Raw genomic sequence first — 19,657 nt, 5'->3', positions numbered from 1 at the left:
AATATATTGGAAACACTGACACAAACAAATGAAAGTAGGTAGGGATTGCAACTCGGATGCTTCAACAAGCAACTTTCATTGTATGTGCCCAGCTTGCTGCACCCATTCCTGAAGAAATATTTAAAACCTAAGCAGGGTTTCACAGGAAACAGAGTTGTGATCGAGAAATCATCGCAGTTCAGAAAAGTTCCTTTGGGATTTCTCTGTGCTTTATAAACAAATTATCCTACAGCATATAAAGTCTACATATTATCCATCGGCATGTGATCTGCAAACCCTAGTTGGGTCTCTAGACTGCCTGTATGTTGTGGTTCCCAACATCCAATTACAATAAACAGCAAATGGAAGAACTGAGTTTAGACAATGACTAGTTTGATCTTCAGGCTCGGGCCCAACATGGAAGTGACTGCAGAGTACACAAACCTTTTGACAAGGTGAAGTAAAAAGTGGTCACAAGAAAATGAATGCATTGAATTTTCAGTGTTTTATCTGTGTTAAGCCCATAGTCAAGATATGTGGTGTATGTAATGGGATCTCATGCTTCAAATATATTTTGCAGTGCATACCTTTAAGACTTCCATCTTAAGACCACTGTCAGATGTAGGACCATCGGGCATCTGCAACGCTTGGACAAATGCATCTGTGAACTGTTGCACCACAGGGAAGATCAAAGCATGTGCAACACCCTTAAATGTGGGTAAAAAAAATAAACAATATTTTACAGTATGCTGACATTTGTAAGATGTATAGCCAACAACTTTAACAGAAAAAAAAAATAATATTTTCAAACATGACAAATATATTCACAGGAGAGACAAGACAAACACTTTAAAGGAACACTATAATATTAGAAATACAAAAATGTATTCTTGACATCAGAGTGAGCTTGCTAACAAGTAAAGGTACTGCAAACCGTCCACCAAAATGTGAAGGAGGAAGACAAGATAACTTACCCTTTCTCCCTCGCCATGGTGCTCTAATCACAGCCAGTCCTGTCTCCCTGGCTGACAATCTTGATGATCTATAAGTGTGGGTGTGTGCAGGAGGATGAGCCAGCTACACCAATCCAATGGTATCTATGAGACCATCTGATTGAAATAGTAGAGTTTTACTTTGCTATTTTGGCAGAAGCACCTTACTTTTCAACCGTGTCGGTTTTCAAGCAGTGTCTGACCCAAGATGCATGTATACTTGATGAGAGGATTATTATACAAATAAAAATATATATATATTAACCTAGCAATGACAAATCAGTGATCAGCTTTGCTACAAACCAATTTTGTTCACATTTTAAGGTATAACCATGCCTGGGTTAGTAAATTCATACATAGCCACAAGTAGCTAATTACCGTTAATTTAACCCACAACACTGGATTCAGAGACTTTCTGATCACAATTATAATATTAGATTTCTTTTACAAATGTTCACACCGAACAAATCAAACAGCCTGATTATATTTTTAAACTGCCAGATAGATGAAATATGTATTCACATACGAGTGGCATCTGTGCTGGATCACAACTTTCCTGTCTTCTCAAAGAGCTGTAGAACACCTCATCGAAAATGGGAAAAGGCAGGCGTCAAGCATGCCTACCACTTCCATTAGTTCAGTGGAGCCGGCGGAAGCGGAAGAAAAACTCCCTTGCCGTCAATCAGGTGTTTCTGCCACAAATTATATTGAAATTGTCACGCTTATAAAAAGGTGATAAATAGGACAGATTCCAGACACAAAGCACTTAAGCAACCTGAAGCGTTCCTTTACAAAATGATGTAAATATCTACTGGCACGTGATTATTAACGTACCTTGAAACAGTCCAATGAGGATAACTGTATTAAACAATTGGAGTGGAAGAGGGATAAAAGTTGAGCAGATCTGCTGAAACTAGACTATGTGCGTTTGCCTCAATAGAGCTGCAGTCAGCAGCAAAATTAACATTTAGCTGAGACGGACACAGTAAGCAGTTCAGACCCCTCTGAAAGCCAGAAAGAGGCATTATAAGACAAGCTTTTTAAATTCATACATTTCAATAATAAGGGTAACCGATCCGCATGCCTTTACCTGTACACATTTTATTTTTATCAAACAGCAAACAGTGTAGGAAAAAAAAATGTGTGGAGGTGTTGGAGCGGCTTTTGCATCGAGTTTTGGAGCCATTCTGGAAATTGTTTGCAGTTGTTTTGGGACTTTTTGGTGCATTTCTCAAGCTGTGGAAAGGTAGGGAGCTGAGCTTCGTCGTTTGCATGCCCTTTATTGTGTGTTCTGCATTGTGGGTTGGTTTCCGTGCCAGCTCATTTTGACTTTTTTCTGACCTCCAGAACGGATTAATTGGTTTTCAATGCATTCCTATGGGAAACCATGTTTTGGTTTACAAATTTTTCACAATAAGAAACGTCCCGGAGAACGCATTAAATTCGCAAACCGAGGTCCCACTGTACATACTTAAATAGACATTATGACATTTTGAAATTTTTTACATATTTAACAGTTTCCCTGCACTGGGGGGGGGGGAGCTCCAAATATATTTATATTGAATCTTACATTAGAAGATGAAAAAAAGAAATTGCACTGTCAGGAGTGTATTTTCCCCTCATAGCTTTGCAAATTGTTCCAACCACAATTCATAGTTATCGTCAGATGATTTACGTATACCCCTCTCAGTCCTTATTTGATATAACAACTGCTATTTAACTAGAGGCCAACATGGTGTCACCACACTTTTCCAATTTTTGGCCATCATTAGTTTTGCAGCAATTAAGATATGGATAACTATAAAAGAATACTGGTCAAAGATATCAAGTATATTTATATGGAGTAAAAATAGTTTAGCTTCAAATATAAAAAGGACCTATTAAACAGTTTTACTATTTTAATATAGATCATATGATAAAACAATTTGATTGGTTAACAACCCCAAATATGGGCCAATCCTCCTTTATCTATTTCACATCTCCAACATCTATCTGTATGTATGATCAGGATATAACTTTGCTAACCTACTAGGTACCAGATACCACCTATTTAATAATGTACTTCTACCAAATTGAGGCAGTGCACTTTTTAAGTTACTAATTTTATTGATTCAATCCACTCTTTATAATCCATTTTTATTTTTAATTCTTGTTCATTTTTTTTTTAACATTTAGGAGAAGTGTCTCATCATCCACACTTATCAATGTTATAGAGTCTGCTGCTAATCTTTACAAAGTATTGGTCTTGAGCAATCTCTCCAACTTAACAATTTTATTATTTTTGACAGTAACTAGGTGGTGGTTATCTAGGTAGCTCTTTACTCAAATATTTAAAAATGTCTTTCTTTTGTAATTGAAAATTTATAGAAAGTCTTGAATTGTATTATTCTTCGATAGATGTTCAATGGTAACTATTCCAGAGGAGAACCAGCTGTTTAGATTAAGATCTTTAATATTGTACATTGGATGACTTAAAAGGCAGAACAGCTAAACTCAAATCAGCTAGTGGCAATCCTTTCTAAATTTGTCGCAAATAGTCAAAAGATTTTCAATTACGATATTTAACAATTTTTTTGTGGATCACTTATTTTAAATCTCTTTTCAACCAAAAAAAAAAAAAAATTATTTTAGCTTAATTTCTTCATTAGTTTTTAACAATGTTGACTCTATAATATACCAAGCATCATTTCTTACCCATGATTTTTCGGTCATAATGGCATGCATGAAGACACATGCCTGCCAAATTACTTTTAGCTAGGGATCTCCCAACCCCCCTTGATTCAATTTTAATGCTAGTTGTTTAGCACTAATACGGGGGCTTTTTACCAAGTCACACATATTTATAAAGTACTGATTGTGCCAGTTTTAGCCAATTCTCTGGACAATATATTAGGACCATTACTTGGGGCATGATGTACGATTTTACAACATTGATTCTTCCTCCCCATGAGAACTCTTTATTCTTCAATTCTTTTAATGTTTTGTTCGTAGATTGCAATAAAGACATAAAATAACACTCCATCAATTCAGAGGGATCATTGGTAATTTGTACTCCCAAGTATGTAAATGTTCATATAGCACAATCAAGCCCAAATTTATCCAATAATATTTTCCTATTTTCGTTAGATAAGTTTATTGCAAGTGCAGCTGATTTTTCTAAATTCAATTTATATCCAGAAACATTTGAAAACTCGTTAACAATTAACAAAATGCTCAAGAGAAACAACTGGGTCTGATATAGTTAAAACCACATCTGCACACATTTTTAAATAAACCAATCTCATATGAAACCAGTGCCAACTACCCGGGCAGAGGGGGTTGAATATAAAACCATTTTATAGTGTCAAATATATTCCCCTGAAGCCCAAAAGATTGCAATGCACACCATAGGAAGTGCATTTAATCTGGTCGCCAAGATGGATGGGTATATATATATATATATATTTATTTTTTTTTTTTCTCTGTGCGGATACAGGCATATATCAGGTGCCACAACAGCACTCATTAATTGAGCATCAGGGTTATCACAGGGACATTGCAGAGAAATGCACATTTTTGTTTGTAGGTTAGGATAAGCTGGGTGTAGTAGTAACATCAGTTTAGCTGGCAACCGTTTGGCACATAACATTAAAAGAGAAACAGTCTCTTGGCACATAGCTGTAGTGCAGCGGGAATAGAGCTGATGTGGGGGTACTAGTTGTCAGCCTGAGTGTAAACAGTATAGTCTGTGGTGGTTTCATGTGGCTTGCATTACCGCCCGCTTGTCTCCGTGGTTTTGAAAATGGACTATAAAAGGTCCCGTGGGGCCGTTGTTGGGGCCTTGGCTGCTCGTGGCAAGCGAAACATATGTTCTATGGGCACCTGCCTGGCTTGCTTGGGAGGTAGGAGCGATTGCATCAGTCTCCTCAGTGTGTGGGAGAGCTCAGTCTCCGGTATGTCTTCTCCGATTCCTCGTATTTTAATTTTAATGTTCCGGTTGCGGCTCTGATCCTCTAGCGTTGCTATACGCTGCTCATAGGTAAGGTGCTGTTGTGTGAGGGCTTGGGCCGTTTGCTGCAAGCGTTGTGTATGTTGCTTGGTGCCCTGGGAGTCTGCTTCCAATGTGCCTAAGCGGCCTGTCAGGCCCTGCAGGTCCATGCGCAGTTGGGCCATGTCAGCCTGTATCGTTAGCTGGAGCTCTGCCAGGAGGCCTTTCATGACCGAGACGGTCACCGGTGAAGAGTCGGGTCTCGGAGGTGACTGGCGGGGTGGTATCCCCGTATGTGGAGTCGCCATCTCTGCCTCTGCGGTGAAATCGTCGGATACTTCCGAGCTGTAACCGTCGTACGCGGCCATGTTTGGGCTTTGGGCGCCGAGCGCATGTTTCCACATGTCACCTATACTTTAGTGTTGCCGCGGGTTGTCGGGCTTCGGTTTCTTGGTTTTACGACCCATGTCGTTAGCGGCAGTCTGTGGGTCAATTTAATGCCTCGTTTGTTCAGTTGGGTCCTTGTTATCAGGCCCAAAGTGCTGTTTTGCTGGAGAGCTCGCTTGGCGTGCGGCCATTCAGGTCGGTTGCTTCGGATGGGTATATTTTGATGTCAACATTGAGAAGAGATATCGGCCTATAGATTGCAATATGTTCAGAGTTTTTATTTTGTTTGAGAATTGGGATAATATGTGCCTTAAGCATTTCACTAGGAATTTGACCAGTTAGAATAAAGTCATGAAATATCTTTACTAGAGAATTCTTAACTCCTTAGCGATCAGACCGTTTTTCAATTTTCTTACCGTTAAGGACCAGTGCTGTTTTTACATTTCTGCGGTGTTTGTGTTTAGCTGTAATTTCCCTCTTACTCGTTTACTGTACCCACACATATTGTATACAGTTTCTCGCCATTAAATGGTCTTTCTAAAGATACCATTATTTTCATCATATAATTTACTTTAAAAGTTTTTTATAAAAAAAAAAAAAACTTTAAAACTTTGACCCCTAAAATCTGCTGCGCATCTACAACCACCAAAAAACACCCATGCTAAATAGTTTCTAAATTTTGAGTTTAAAAATTAACATGTTCTTAACTTTTTCTGGAAAGTTATAGGGCAATAAGTACAAATAGCACTTTCCAATCCATTTTTTTTTTCAAAATTAACAAAAAGTTACATTGTAACACTGATCTCAGTCAGCAATCCCTGAATAACCCATGTATATTTAATTTTCACAGCTGGTCATCATGCACCCATGTACTATTTGGGACTATTTTGGAGCCGGACAATGTAATTTATCCCCATCAAACCATATATTTTTGAAAAGTAGACACCCTAGGGTATTATAAATGGCGGTATTTTAACACTTTCCATGCACTAATTCTACCATCAGTCTTCGTCAAACTTTTGGGTAGTAAATTTGTGTGCTATTTTTCTCTCACATTCTACTTTAGGCATGGATTCTCAGTTTCTGTTATGTGTTACTGAGAAAAACACCCCAATATGTGTTCAGCAACATCTCCTGAGAATAACAGTGCCCCTAATATACAGGTTTTATGTTTTTTTTGCAAACTTACAGGGGTCAAGTGAAGGGCTTTCCACTTTTCCATGTTTGCACATTGAAGTTTGCCAGATTGGTTTGCTGGGTCTATGTTGCCTTTGAGACCGCAGAGCAGCCCAGGAATGAAAATTAACCCCATCATGGCAAACCATTTGTAAAAGTAGACAACCCATGGTATTCAAAATAGGGTATGTCCAGTCTTTTGTAGTAGCCACTTAGTCACAAACGCCGGCCAAAGTTAGCGTTCATATTAGTATTTTGCTTTTTTTTTTTACACAAAAACTGCCATTTTACCGATGAGTAGAATACATGTTACTGCTCTAAAACACTCATATTTGTGTAAAATGTCTCACGAGTACAACAGTACCCCTTGAAGTACAGGTTTTATGGTATTTGGAAAGTTACAGGGTCAAAGATAACATTTGCCAATTTCTGTTTTTGTAAATTGCCATTTGCCAGATTGGCTATGTTGCCTTTGAGACGGTTTGGCAAGCAAGAAATTAAAGTTAACCCCACCATAACATTTAAAAAAGTATACAAGCTAGGGTACTCAAAATGGGGTATGTTCAGTCTTTTGTAGTAGCCACACAAACACGGCCAAAGTTAGCGTTAATATTGGTTTTTTTTGCATTTTTTAAATAAAAACTGCACTTTTACTGGTGATTTCATCGTCGTGATACGTTTTACGGTTTTAAACACTCATTTGTGTTCAGTGAAGTCTCCCGAGTATAACAATACCCCCATGTACAGGCTTTATGGTGTTTTGGAAAGTTACAGGGTCAATATACGCATTGCCCAATTCAGTTTGCCAGGTTGGTTGGCTGGGTCTATGTTGCCTTTTGAGACCGTATGGTAACCCAGGAATGTGAATTAACCTCATCATGGCATACCATTTGCAAATGTGGACAACCCAGGGTATTTAACCCCTTAAGGACACATGACATGTCATGATTCCCTTTTATTCCAGAAGTTTGGTCCTTAAGGGGTTAAAATTGAGTATTTCGAGTCTTTTGTAATAACCACTTAGTCACAAACGCTGGCCAATTTTAGAGTTTTTGTTTTTTGTATTTTTTTTTTTAAACAAAAACTGCACTTTTACTGGTGATTTAATCAACGTGATTGTTTTACTTTTTCAAACACTCGTGTGTGTTCAGCGTAGTCTCCAGAGTATAACAATACTCCCTATGTAAAGGTTTTATGGTGTTTTGAAAAGTTACAGGGTTAAATATAGGGCTTTTCCAATTAAATTCCCTGTACTGTCTGCCTGGTTTGTCAGGCAGGTCAGCTCAAATTATAATTAATAAAATCAAATAATTATGTAGTTAATAGTTAAATATATATGTAGAATGTGTGCACATATATCTACAGCAAGGATATACAGCAAGGACATCGGAATGTTGATCGGACTAGAGAAGTGCGGGCGGATGATAGCAAAAAGAGGGAAGATGACCTGGACAGAAGGAGTTGAAGTTCCAGAAGGCCAAGTAGAAGATGTAGAGAACAGCTACAAGTACCTGGGGGTACCACAAAAGCATGGCAACCACGAGGAAGAGGCAAGGAGAATAGCAACATCCAAGTACCTCTAAAGAGTCAGACAGGTCCTGAAGTGCCAGCTCAATGGCAAGAACAAGATCCAAGCCATCAACACATATGCCGTACCGGTCATCATAACCTGGCCAAGAGAAAAACTGGTCACCGTGGATGTCAAGACCAGGAAACTACTCACTATGAATGGAGGATTACACACGAAATCCAGCACCCAGAGACTGTACACCTGTCGCAAGGAAGGAGGTCAGGGCCTGATGAGTGTCAAGGCCACAGTCCTGGATGAAACAAAGAGCATCCACAAGTACATCACAAAGATGGCTCCCAAAGATGAACTGCTAAGGGAATGTCTGAGACTTAAATAGATAGAGAATGCAGAAAAAGAGGAGGTTCCTTGGCAAGACAAAACCTCTCCATGGGGTGTACCACCGACAGATAGTGGATGTGGCTCACATGACAAAATCCTACCAGTGGTTAGAATAGACTGAAAGACAGTACTGAGGCACTAATCCTAGCAGCACAGGAGCAGGCACTCAGCACCAGACCAATAGAATCTGGAGTCTACCACACCAGGCAAGACCCAAGGTGCAGACTGTGCAAAGAGGCCTCTGATACAGTCCAGCTCCTAGAAGCCGGATGCAAGATGTTAGCAGGAACAGCATACACGGAGAGACACAACCAAGTTGCTGGGATTGTGTACCAAAACATCTGCACAGAATATGGATTGGACTTGCCTAGGTCCAGATGGGAGATACCACAAAGAGTAGTTGAGAATGACAGGGCTAAGATCTTGTGGGACTTCAAGATCCAGACAGACAAGCAAGTGCTGGCCAACCAACCCGACATCATGGTGGTAGACAAGGAACAAAAGATTGCAGTCGTGGTGGATGTGGCAATACTCAGTGACTATAACATCAGAAAGAAGGAACATGAGAAGGTGGACAAATACCAAGGACTGAAAGAAGATCTAGAAAGGATGTGGAAGCTAAAGGCAGTAGTAGTCCCAGTTGTGATAGGAGCACTCAGGGCTGTGACTTCCAAGGTGCGGGAGTGGCTTCAACAGATTCCAGGTAGGACATCTGAGATTGCTGTCCAGAAGAGTGCCATTCTAGCAACAGCCAAGATAATGCGCAGAACCCTCAAACTCCCAGGCCTCTGGTAGAGGACTCAATAATGAGGAATAAACATACCACCCAGGAGGGGTGAGAAAATCAATTTCAATTACACACACACACACACACTTTTATTTCCTATATATGTATAATATATTATAAAATGCTTTAATTATTTTATAATATATATTTTATATGTAGAATATTTATTTTTTACAACTTTTTAGCAGCCTGGTGGACTGCGTGACAGCTCTATAGACTTTAAAAACGTATTTAAAAACTTTTTCAGGCACAAGGAGGACTGCCTGAGAGATCAGGCAGGCCCCCCGCAGGCACTATACAAGTCAGCTATTCCGACCATGTGATCGTGAGGACCCCGCGATCACATGGCCCGGGAGGGCTGGATTGGGCAGTGGGGGCCTGCCTGAGCTCCCAGGCAGACCCCAGGATCACAATCGCCGGCGATCAGGTAAGTGCCGATTTACTAAATGACGTACCAGGTACATCCTCTGTCGTTACAGACCGTTGTTTGGCAGACGTAGCTGGTCACTGGTCAGGAAGGGGTTAAACGTATCTCTCAGTGAAATAAAAAAAATAAATTTTGTCAAATCCATCTGGGCCGGGTGCGTTATTTGAATTACTTTTCTTTATATGCTTTTCTATTTCGTTCTCTAAAATAGGTGTGTTTAAATTAGATAATTATTCTTTAGAAATTTTTGGAAGATTATATTTAAGAAAAAATATTTGACATTCGCAGCCCTACACCACCAGACTTAGGTTAGGCAAAGAGCTTCCAGGTCTGTGGAGGCTTCAGAGGAGCAGGCAGGGGCACCTGTCCAAACCGTTCAATAAAACTGTGACTGCTTACACGAAAGGGAACCAAGGCACCATAAATCACTACACCACAAGCACAGTGCTTTAAGTATTCATGCTTCTTGAATGATACCTACACACAGACACACGTATGTAAATAAAAGGTAATGCTTTTACATGTTTACTGACCTTCTCTATTTCCTCCATGGTGCATACCATATGCGCACAAGTTGTAAAAATTTCCACAGCACGTGCACGAGTTCGAATCCCATAGACCTAAATATGGAAAGAAAAAAAACAAAACAAAAGTACGGTAATTAAATCCACTGCTTCACATAACTCTTTTATAAGATCATCTGAATTTTGCAATAATGTAGAAGTGAAATAGTTCAGTGACTGGCTTGAAGGCAGAAGAGTAACTTGCCAGTGATTTCCTATTTGTTGCAGCCGGTCCAGGAGGGAAGTAGGCTTTTCATTAGTCTTTAAAAGTACTTCATTGCTACAGGTGAAGGTGATTGCCATATATCAACATCCTCCACAAAGACTCAAACTGCCAGGGCCTTGCTCTCTCTTATTTAAAGCATACAAAGCTGAATTTTATCTTGCCAGTAGCAAGTTCCCTCCATCATTTACATGGCAAAAAATGTAAAAAGTAGCAAGTGACAATTCCCTTCCTTCCCCATCATTTTATTTAATAGTGAGACCCCTTACTTTTAAAAAGTCTTAAGAGAAGCTGTTGTGTTGGCAGTAGCTCTGGTCCTGGAGCCCCTATGAACACTATAGCTGTGGCTTTAGAATGCAACTATTGATAAAATCAACCCCCAAAACAAAATATCAACATATCAATCAAAAACTACAAATACAAACCATTTCCAATTCAGTCCAACACAGAATAAGAGATCTAAATGTCAGTTTTAGTACAATACCCATGCATTGTTTCTACATGTTGGCAAATACTTATGAGTAGTGTCCAGTTAGCAGCTTAAGATCCAGTATTTAAATGCCCGAGATTCTGAACGGGGACAGGCTAATACAGATATCAGATTTGTAATTTATAGCCACAAACTATAAATTTAGAGACATTGCAACTGCCATTCATATTATGTTGCATACCTCACTCATAGTAAATATCTTGTACATCTCTGGAAGAATTACGGGAGCAACCAGAGGCATTTGTGTGTCTGTTACTTCTCTTGTAAATTCTACAGAAAAAAGAATAAATGCAAAATAAATGTAACTTCTCTTTAGCTACAATCTTTTCACATATAATGCCAACAACTCTTGAACATCATGATAAGTGATTTTTTTTTATTTTTAATATAAAATGTTTTACATAGGGACAAAGTTACTTTTATTAACTAGGTTAGTTCCATACTTAACGGAACACTCTAGCTCTCAATAAGGCACTGAGGTAAGGAGTCAACGGGACATTCTGCCTGACTGATACAAAAGTCTGTTTCCTTCAGCTATTTTTGTGTTCGTCCCCAAGTGGAGTGTCATGAGTGTACCAATATTTATATATTACACTGCACAGGGAGAGGGTACTCTACAAAAGGCCAGGATTAGATAAAATAAGATTCAATGACATCAAGGTACATTTTGCAATTTTTCAAGTATGTCATGTGGTCAACATTTTTATTGACCAGCTTAATAGTAGGCATTTAATTGATTTCAGAAAAATGTATGGCTGAGAAGATTAATAGGACACTACAAGCACATTAATCACAACAATTGCTGTAGTTGTTATGGTGCCAAGAGTTCCCCTGTGCCATTTCACAGTACATAGTAAAACAGTTTAAGAACAGGTTTGAAAGCTTACCTGGGTTCCCTTGGCATCTAGATTTTTCATGCAGGAGAAGATGCATGGCAGGGCAGCCTTGCCTAGCTCAGTAAAGCCAGCTCTAACGTTCTGCAGTAGCATTGAATGCGGCCACTGGGGGCCTAGTGGGACCCAGGTAAGTTGTCGTGTCCTTCTAAAAGGATTTGACAAATGATACTGGGAAGGCTCCAGGCACCATACCTACAAGGGACTGCAGTGGTTATGGTGCTTTGATTTTTCTTTTAAAGACTACGAATAATGGATGTTTCCAAATTTAATATATTAAAAAGAATATCAATATAGTTACCTGTCAAAACTCTCATTGCCCCATGTACAGCGTTTACTTCCCCGCTCACCAGCATTTCCATAAGCAGACTGAAGAGTTGTGGCCATGCCTCAGGCCAGTCCCAGTGGGCAATGGCAGACACAGCATATGCCACACTTGATCGCACCTTACTGATAGATTCCCTCAAACCACGGGGGAGAAGTAGACGAATGGCAGCTTTTGCCTGAAGGGTAATAAAATGAATATACCTACGTATGCATCATCTGGATTAGTGTAAATAAAATAAATTATTCTCTCGCCCTGACACTTACCCTTTCTGTGGTCTCAGGCAACCTAAACCTCTCTGATTGGGCACACCAGTGATTCTCTACATACTGCTTTAACACCACAGATGCCAGCTAGAAAGACAAATAAAATTCTCAATTAAAAATGTATTATGACAAAATATTCACCTTGCACAGAAAACAGTTATTAACCATGATTAGTCGTGTTAAAGGAACACCCCACGTTAGAGTTAACACACTTTTAGGTATCAAAAAAATAAAATAAAAATAAAAATGTGCAAAACATGCTAAGAGGATGACTAAAACTTAATAAACATTTATCACGATTCAAGATATTATTTTACTGTATTTGCAGCAATCCTTAGTTTTTGCAAGAAATTCTAACCAACTTGCAACTAATCTTTGCTATACCACTATTTACTCCTTTACTATTGAAATTATCTTGAGGATTTCATTTCTACAATTCCAGTACATACTTTTGACATCTGGGTATCCCATCCAGATGGCCTAAGTATTTATAAATTCTAACCAAGCATGATTCACACTTATGTAGCATTATTGAGTTTGTCCCTGAAGCAGTGATTTACGGGCACACATAAGTTCACAGTAGTTGTAGTAATAAACAGAGCAATAATGTCAAAAGCCCTACCTGTCGGATGGCAAGGGCACCCTGTGGATCCACAGTCAGCTCTGCCAAGTGTACCCCAAACTCTGTTGAAGTGAGTGGAAACAATGTACAGCCAAAATAAACAAAAGTAACAACGTGAAAAGATGTATCAACATTAGGACATGTTAAATATTTACCTAAAATAATATTGGTTCTATCACATAGTACATTTGATCAATACACAAATCTGGGGCATGTTATTTAAGAGACACCCATTGGTTGAAACATGCATTTTAGATTCTTCTAGACCTCATGCAATTGGTTAAACACAAGTACCTTCTTCGCTCATCACAGTGAAAAGATGAGAGACACGTTAAAAATGGAAAAATATTTTTTTAAGAATATGCTACTGGCATTTAAAGTTAAAAATTAGACCCAAACTCACTTCCTTATTTAAGAACTGTACACCCTGCACAAAATGTGGAGCACATGTCAAACCCTTGGTTTTAGATTAAATGAACTGGAAGCTCTCACCCCCTGGGTGTAAGAGTATGGTCTCCTAGCTCTCTATCCAGGGTCTGATGGATGAAATCCTCTATCTTTAAATCGCATGGGATTTTAGAACTCATTAGCATCCCACAAAAAAAGTTCTTTATCTGGCAGCCAGGTCCGCCCCCCTGTCACTCACCCTCAGTCACTTCTAACACTTTGAGCTGTTCCTCCGCTGCCGCTCGCACCTCATGTCCAGGAGAAAGGATGCCACTCAGGGTCTCCAACAAGGCCTCCCTTAGCCCGGCCTGAACAGCTGGAAAAACAGGCGGGGTACTCTGCGCCATTGCACCGGGAAGGTGAAAGGAACACGGCTTTCACACAGGAACCACGGGATTTGACAGAAAGCGGCAGCAAAAGAAACAGCAGCAGCAGCCGCACAGAGCGCCAACACCGCCCGCCAAGGGTCGCACGCAAGAGGGGGCGGGCTTACGCAGGAAGCGTAGTTCCAGAATGGGTAGAGGGGCGGGACGCTGTGCGTTGGGTGGAACGTTCAATTCTTTGACAGAATATTGAAGTGTTCGGCCAGGCTTTATTGGAACGTGTGAAACTTGTTGGCTTCATGGATATAGACAGATATTCTATATAAATAGGGTACTAAAAGGGCCCCAACTCGTGCTTATCATCTGGGTACACGTGCGCGACTCTTAAAGGGGTCACTCCAAGCATCATGATGACCACTTATGGAATTTGAAGTGATCATGGTTCTTGGGGGTCTGTGTGAAACGCTGCTCAAAATCTCCGACAGCAGCGTCGTTAGTTAGCCCGGAACGAGAGTTCCAGGCTGGCTATACATTCAATGCATGTTTCTACTACAAAGGGCTGTCGTGGTTATGGTGCTTGGAATAACCTTAAAGTGTCAGTAACCTCAAAGTGTATGTTGGTTTGATACAAGGAAATGCCCTCTGTTTAGGTCAGTGCAAGGGAATTTAATGACACATTTGTTCTATATCTGCTGGTGGGGTTGCTTGTGTGTAGAGAAGTGCTTGCGGGGTTGTGTTTAGAGTAGGGCTGAGGTGTACTGCTTGTGCTTACCTAGGGCCAAGGAAGCAGGAATGCTGTTCCCTGGTCCTCCAGTGGGCAATTCAACTTGTTTGCACCACCATTGGCTGTAGAATTCTCCTTCCAATCAGTGATTTGATACAGTAGAAGAAGCCAATAAATTGGTGTGTACCTGAAAGAAAGTTATCTTTCATCCCTCTGGCATTATGTCATCTCCCATCATTTGTAATTCAGTCTCTCTGAATCAACACTGAAGTAGTGTGGGCACTGCAGGGTAAGCTGGGGAAATCGTTTGATCTTCCTTGTTGGCCATGGCCCATGTCCACTGGGCCCTTTACCTTGTCAGTGCAATCCTGTGCAGAAGACTTTATAAAGGTTTTATAAAAGGAGCAGGTGCAAGGACTTTTGCAAGCAAGTATTTTTACAGGACTGTAAAATGCATCTTTTCTGTGTGTAGTCTCTGAAACCCCCCTTTTGCCATTCTTAACCATCCCTTTGCTCCTTTTGTGTACCTTACCCCATTTTCTCTCTTTTTCCCCCTTTTCTTGCTTTTATTCCCACTATTGCGGCTCTTACAACATCTGGTGTCACTTAACCCTTTTTAAAAATGTATTACCCACCTTTAGTGTACTTTACATGTCTTTTGTTTCTTATTATCCCTTTGCCCCTCTGGTGTCTCTTTCTCCTCCCTTCATTATAGCCTGTCAGCAGTATGGCCTTGCAAGTCATGGTAGAGAAACTGCATTATACTCTACCCTCTCTCATAGGGAGCTGCTCAATTTCTTACCCCCCTTCATGCTCTGTAAGATGTGAGCAGTCATATATCATACCAGCTAGAGGATAAAGCACAAAGACACAATACTGGTGGAGGTGTTCTCTGTCCCCTTCCCTCCTGACAGCTTGGGTGAACCCCCTGAGCATGGCCTATCCTAGGGTCACAGACGCCTGGGTGCAGATATTTTTTAGGTGTGGCATCTTAATAACTCCTCCCCTTTGCAACGCCTCAACCTCTCCATCTAGACACACTCACACTGAGAGACATACACACACTGATTTGACACACACTGACAGAAACTTACTCAGACAGACACCTTGACACACACTCTCAATGACAGATACACAATCTCACTGATTTGAAACACTCACTGACAGACACACACATACACACTTACTGACAGACACACACACACATAGACTTACTGACAGAAACATACACACTTACACAGTCTTGCACACAGCCTCACAAATTTATTTTATTGCTTGTTGCTCCTGGACCTCCCTGGGGTCCAGTGGCTTTGATGCTCTTCCTGCTCCTTTCTCCTCCCTCGCGCTGTGTAGTGATGCGGGGCCGGAATTAGGTCATATTCCGGTTTCAGGCATCACCACAAAGGGCATGCGAGGGAGCAGGTAGATCATAAACAGAGACAGCACTCGTTTGCTGCCTGACTCAGTCCTCAGAATATAAACAAATAAAAATTAAAAAAATATGTAATTTATTCTAACTGTATTTTGATGTTAAACAAAAATCTGCTCACCAGTCAAGCCATAAGACTGGCTTTTTCCCAGAGAAATCCCAAATCTGCAGTGATGTTACAACCGCAAAGGATTCTGGGTGGGAATATGCAAGGAAGGGGCCCCTCAGCGATGAGAAGAGGGAGAGCACAGATGGGTCCAGTCTCCAGTTGCTGCTGTCCCAACAATATCTAAAGAACCAATTCGCTGTGAGATTGGTTTCTCTATTCTGACCTCAGAGAAATGTTGCAAGGAAGACTGAAGTTGAAAATGTCTAGTTTCGTCCCCTGAGAAAACACTTTGGTTAGTGCTTTTTCAACCAACACCGCCACTGCTGCATTAATCATGAACTATAAGTCAGTGAGGGGCACTTTCCAAGGTGCAGTAAAGTGAAATGGAGCTCACCCAAGTAGTTGAGCCAAATAAACAGACTGAGTTCAACCACACACATAGTTGTGGTATGGGAATACTGTAGAGATGTATTGTAGCAGGTAGATTAACAGTGTAAATATAAACAACAGGTACAGTATAATGCAGGCACACAAAAATAGGAATACATATGATTGCAGACACAACAGGAAAGCAGTGCAAAACAGATTGTGGTTAACCAAGCAGTAACATAAACAGCAAGAGCTGTATACGTGACAATGTAAATGGGGCTCACCCTGGAAAAAAAAAAAGACCCTGCAATATCTATTGCTTATTGGAACTGCATAGGCTCCAATAAGCAGCAGATATTAGGCAAAGTAATAAACAGTGAGACCTCTCCTGATGGATAGGATGGGCAGCTCTTCCTAGTAAACCAGGCAGTATGTGTCTTACCTGAGCATGGCCCATGCAGTATGGCCAGTAAGGGATAAACTCACAGCAGATGTTATTTGTATATGTTGAAACCTGAAGTAGGTAGAGAAGAAAGACTCACAGGCACTCCGAATTGAAGCCGCAGGCAGTTTTATTGTAACAGAATGTAACGCAACGTTTCGACCGTAAAGGTCTTTTTCAAGCTGACACCACATTGTGAAAAATGTGCTTATATAACAAACAATGTCAAATAGGAAATCAGTCAATAATCCAATTAACTAATTAATAGGAGTTACTAATTGATACAAAGCAATTTAAAAACACATACCAGTGCCAATAGTGTTGCAAAATAAATACAGGGATCAAATCCCATAATATATTCATTGTATCAAGTCACAAATAGTAATACATCAATAACTTAGTAAAAATAAAACATAAATCACTATACAACTATACAATTGCTAGGAATAGTCTGGAAAGTGTATACATAGACATCCTAGTATAACATAAGAAAATGTTTAAATAATTAGTTTACCTACAAGTGCAGGACCGGTGCTAGGATTTTTAGTTACACAGGCGAAGATGCATTTTGGTGCCCCCCACCCTCGTTTAAAATAAGGTTCATACAAACACAGAAATAATCATACAGAGACATACAGACACAGACAGAGACATACATGCAGGCATATAGACATACATACAGAGGCATACCGTCATACAGACACATACATACATACATAGACAGACATACAGAAACATACATACAGAGACATCCAGGCATACAGACACATACATACATACAGGCATACAAAGACATACACGCATACAGACACATACATATATACAGGTATACAGAGACATACAGGCATACAGACACATACGTACAAAGACATACAGGCATACAGACACATACATTTGTACATACAGAGACATACAGGCATACGGACACATACATTTGTATATACAGAGACATACAGGCATACAGACACATACATGCATACAGAAACATACATACAAAAACATACAGGCATACAGAGACCTACATACATACAGAGACATACACACATACAGAGACATACACAATTACATACTAGTTCAATCTTGTACCCTGGATGCATGCTGTCTGGCTCCTTGGAGTCCTGTACTGCAGCCCAGCCCCATCACAGGGCGCCAGCCGCGCTGTGTGGTACACAGGGAGCAGGGATATGATGTCATTCATATCCTCGCCCCCTCCAACACATGGCGGCGGGCACCTGGTCGCAGGGGTTGCAGGGCTGTGACCCCTGCGACCGCGGTATTTACGCCAGTGCATGCAGATGCACACACAATTAAAGGACCACTACAGACACCCAGATCACATCAGCTCAATTAAGTGGTCTGGGTGTCAGGTCCCTCTAGTTTTAACCCTGCAGCTGAAAACATAGCAGTTTCAGAGAAACTGCTATGTTTCACCGAGGGTTAATCCAGCCTCTAGTGGATGTCTCACTGACAGCCGCTAGAGGAGCTTCCGCTATTCGAAAACACTGAACGTCCATAGGAAAGCATTGAGTAATGCTTTCCTATGGGCGGTTTGAATGCATGCGCGGCAAGAGCATTCGGAGCTGAGAGGCGGAGGGATCCCCAGCGCCAAGGGAGTCCGGCGCTAGAGAAAGGTAAGTGCTGAAGACACACACTCACGAACAGATGCATACACACCAGCTAACAGACACACACATTTACTGACAGACACACTCAGCGACATACATACACACTCACTTACAAAACATACACTCTCACTGACAAACACTCACTAACAGACATCAAACAGACTCACTAATACACACACAAACACACTCAGTAAGAGACACACAGTAACACACTGACACTCACTAGCAGACACACTCACTGACACTCACTAGCAGACACACTCACTGACACTCACTAGCAAACACACACACTGACACTAGCAAACACACACACACTGACACTAGCAGACACACTCACTGACACTAGCAGACACACTCACTGACACTAGCAGACACACTCACTGACACTAGCAAACACACACACTGACACTCACTAGCAAACACACACACTGACACTCACTAGCAGACACACACACTGACACTCACTAGCAGACACACACACTGTCACTCACTGACACTCACTAGCAGACACACACACTAACACTCACACTAACACATGTTTTTTTTTTTTATTTAATCCCTCAGCCTCCTTACCTTTTTGGAGTGCTGAAGGGATTCCCTGGGGTCCAGTGGTGCTGCTGGGCTCCTGGGCTCCTTGGCTGGCTGGCTCCCTCCCTGGCTGGCTGGCTTTTTCCCTTGCTGGCTGGCTCCCTCCCTCCCTCCCTCCCTGGCTGGCTGGCTCCCGGGCGGGCGCGAGGGAGCACTCTCCCATGTGTGCTTCCTCTTCAGCTCCCTCGCGCACCGCGTAGGGATGCCGGCGCCGGAAGATGACGTCATCTTCCGGCTCCGGTATCAGTATGCGGCGCGCGAGGGAGCTGAAGAGGAAGCACACATGGGAGAGTGCTCCCTCGCGCGCCCGCAGAACCGGGCGCTCGGCCACACTACAACAGGTCGTCGGTTGGAGGGGAGCGCAGTGCGCTTCCCTCCTTCCGGTCAGCCTGATTTTGCGCCCCCACGGCCGGTGCGCCCTAAGGCGGCCGCCTGGGCCGCCTTATGGTAGCGCCGGCCCTGTACAAGTGCCCAATAAATAAGAGAGAAAATAACAGAATAAATCAAATTTACCATATTTTTCGCTCCATAAGACGCACCTCACCATAAGACGCACCTAGTTTTTAGAGGAAGAAACCCAGAAAAAAAATATTCT

General features: G+C 41.2%; 1 protein-coding gene across 1 annotated transcript in view; it reads right to left on the bottom strand.

Moving 5' to 3' along the window:
• IPO9 (importin 9) overlaps positions 1-14,091 on the bottom strand; it is a 43,297-nt gene extending 29,206 nt beyond the window's left edge. The window contains exons 1-7 of the mRNA XM_063452710.1: positions 13,653-14,091; positions 13,007-13,068; positions 12,385-12,471; positions 12,095-12,296; positions 11,082-11,170; positions 10,158-10,244; positions 567-686 (exon numbers count right to left, since the gene is read on the bottom strand). Coding sequence (XP_063308780.1) covers positions 567-686; positions 10,158-10,244; positions 11,082-11,170; positions 12,095-12,296; positions 12,385-12,471; positions 13,007-13,068; positions 13,653-13,800 — 795 coding nt within the window. The 5' untranslated portion in view covers positions 13,801-14,091. The remainder of the gene's footprint in view (positions 1-566; positions 687-10,157; positions 10,245-11,081; positions 11,171-12,094; positions 12,297-12,384; positions 12,472-13,006; positions 13,069-13,652) is intronic.
• Between the last annotated feature and the right edge of the window lie 5,566 nt (positions 14,092-19,657).

Source organism: Pelobates fuscus, chromosome 1 (assembly GCF_036172605.1).
Source record: "Pelobates fuscus isolate aPelFus1 chromosome 1, aPelFus1.pri, whole genome shotgun sequence".
Lineage (NCBI taxonomy): Eukaryota > Metazoa > Chordata > Amphibia > Anura > Pelobatidae > Pelobates > Pelobates fuscus.
The sequence above is the reverse complement of the archived record's forward strand: the minus strand, read 5'-3'. Positions and strand labels throughout refer to the sequence as shown.